Consider the following 2,611-nt stretch of genomic DNA (forward strand, 5'->3'; position numbering starts at 1 on the left):
AAATTAGACACGATCTGACGGTCGAGTTTGATATCCATGGAAGAATTGTTCGCAGGTCGTCAGCCAGCCGAGAGGATCCTCGGTACCTTCATAGATGGGTAGGGACAGCTTGGGAAACCGGGGAGTGAATGCGGTGTCATGGCCAGCCGACGTGTGGAAAAGGTATGGGGCTGATTGGATGGGGACGGTGGTGGACGGTGAAGCCCTAGATCCATTGATGATGGACGAGATGGATGGGACAGGTGATGGGGGAGTGCGGGAAGCTAATTTGGGTGATGGGCACGCCTGTGGATGGGGGTGGGCACGATGGCGGCAATTGGGGTTGTGAGCGCTACGGCTGGAACGGGATGTGATATGGCGAAGTGGTGCCGAGCTCGGAGATGACCGGCGCGGTTGCCGGCAGAGCCGGGATGCCACCGTATCCAGGCATGCCGTACAGCGGCAAGGGCAGCGAGGGGACGGGACTGTGATCCTCCAGCGCAGTCACGCACAGTGCCAGGGCCCCTAGCTGATGCTGCATCCCATAGATGGTGGCCGTAAGTTGATTGAAGGCCTCCTGTGGCGTTTGCGGTGGCGGCGGCTGGGAGTAAGCCAGCGGGAGGGTGGGGATGATCGGCTGTGGGGTGGTGGTGGCGAGCGGCTGTGTGGTGTTGGCTATGTCGGCGGTGGTGGTGGGCGGTGGAGCTGTAGTAGATGCGATGGCGGCGGCTACAGTGGTGGTGGGCAGAGAGGGTGGCTGTGAGGAGAAAGACATGGTCTCTGATACCAGGTTGTTACGGCGCGCCTTGCTGCGGAGAAAGTTTGGAGGGGAGAAGGCAAGCCGTGGCTTGGCAGGACGGCGGCGTGATGGTGCCGTGCTGCAGCTAAGGGTTTGGGGGCGAGGTTGACACAGAGATGATGATGAACAGTAACGCTCGAGGGCCCAGGGGAGACTGAATCTCAATCCCAGGCTAACCTCCTTTCATCTCACGGTTTAGGGCCTTATAGGCCAGATTACAATCCATAACCAATCTCTCCTAATTCTCCTCCTTAAACTACTGCAAATATCTAACAGACTCCCTGGACTTAGCCACTATTACGACTCCTCCTCCTCTCATAGGTCCTACCGACCATAACACACGCTGTCCCCAAATCTTATTTGGCACGCATGCGCCGGTACTGTTAGCGGTGCACGCCGTCTTCCTCGCGACGTTAGGGGAGGGGGTCGAGGCCGGCGACGGCGGGGCAGCGGCTTAGGGTTAGGGTTGGCAGCGGGGCAGCTTCCAGCACATCTCCCCGACTCTAGAATCAATGGCCGGTCGGCTGGGGCGGCAACCACGACACGGCGGTGGTGGCGGGTTGGCCGGCGGTGAGCAAGGTGGCGGCGGCGCCGCCCGAGCGAGCGGGGTAGGACAACCGGATAGGCAGGGACGCAGGGTAGGCAGCGGGGGCTAGCGCTGGCGAAGTTAGGGGAGGGTGGGTTCGTCCGGTGGGAGTGGTTGGTAGGCGGAGAGGTCGCCGTCGGCCTGGGCGGTGGTCGAGGTGGGCGGGGGAGAGGATGGCCAGGGAAGAAGATGAACAGTGAGAGGGGTGGGCGTGTGCGCCAGCACGCGCTGGGGAAGAGGGTCGCACACTGTCACAGCCTAGTACGTAGTAGTCTCCCTAAGATGTTTCTGACTCTTACCACCATTTTGGCTTCACTCTTGATCGAAGCAACTAAGGGCCTGTTTAGATTTCAAAAAATTTTGCGCAGTACCCGTCACATCGAATCTTGCGGCACATGCATGGAGTACTAAATGTAGACGAAAAAAAAAACTAATTGCACAGTTGGGTGAGAAATCGCGAGACGAAACTTTTGAACCTAATTAGTCCATAATTAGACACTAATTGTCAAATACAAACGAAAGTGCTACAGTAGCCAAAATCCAAAAAAAATTTTGGACCTAAACGGGCCTAAAGTACTTTGGGTGACTGGGCATTTCTTTTGACAGGTAATTATTAGTTACAGGTGTAAATTTTAGTGCACAAGTATGGGATGGTGTTTTTTTATTCCCTTGAAAAACGAGTTGTTTGGACAAAAGAGAAACCACAATGTACGGAGTACAAGGTTTGGGCCCAATGGTATTTGAGCTGGTTGATGAGATGGACTTTCGGCTTTTCATGTGGCACTTTTGGACTGAATGCTGATGGAGTTTTGCGCTCTGGGCTGTGACCGCTTTGGTCTTCTCGATAGGCCGTATGAAGCTGACGTCATGGGTTGACATGAGTGAAAGTGAGAAAATTGAAAGTATGGTGAGGGATGCCCATATGAGAGAAGGACAGTTTATAGGCTTCATAAGGCTCCGTTTGGCAGGGCTTTTCCACCGGCTTCTGGAGCTATTTGGAGTCGTTTTCTATCAAACGGGGTAAAGTAAAATAGCTTCACTTGAGAAGCCCCTAAAAACATGCTCTCATAGTGATTTGGGGTGGGATAGAGCAAAAAAAAGTGGCTTCTCCCGGCTCCTCATCCAGGCCCCTAAAAACATGCTATCACAGGGAAGCCATTTTGCCAAACGGTTTACCAAAACCGCTTCAGCTCCACCGGTGGAACTGTTCATGGAGCTGAAGCCAAAAAAATAGCTTCACTAGTGAA

General features: G+C 54.4%; 1 protein-coding gene across 1 annotated transcript; it reads right to left on the reverse strand.

The window, feature by feature from the left end:
- Window positions 1–331: 331 nt before the first annotated feature.
- On the reverse strand, window positions 332–754 carry LOC136544328 (uncharacterized). The gene has a single exon (XM_066536527.1). The coding sequence runs from the start codon at window positions 752–754 to the stop codon at window positions 332–334; it is 423 nt and encodes a 140-aa protein (XP_066392624.1).
- Between the last annotated feature and the right edge of the window lie 1,857 nt (window positions 755–2,611).

This window comes from Miscanthus floridulus, chromosome 3, assembly GCF_019320115.1.
Source record: "Miscanthus floridulus cultivar M001 chromosome 3, ASM1932011v1, whole genome shotgun sequence".
Taxonomy (NCBI): domain Eukaryota; kingdom Viridiplantae; phylum Streptophyta; class Magnoliopsida; order Poales; family Poaceae; genus Miscanthus; species Miscanthus floridulus.

Excerpts from the sequence above, each read along its gene's own strand:
- LOC136544328 (XM_066536527.1), bottom strand. The coding sequence starts at position 754 with ATGTCTTTCTCCTCACAGCCACCCTCTCTGCCCACCACCACTGTAGCC.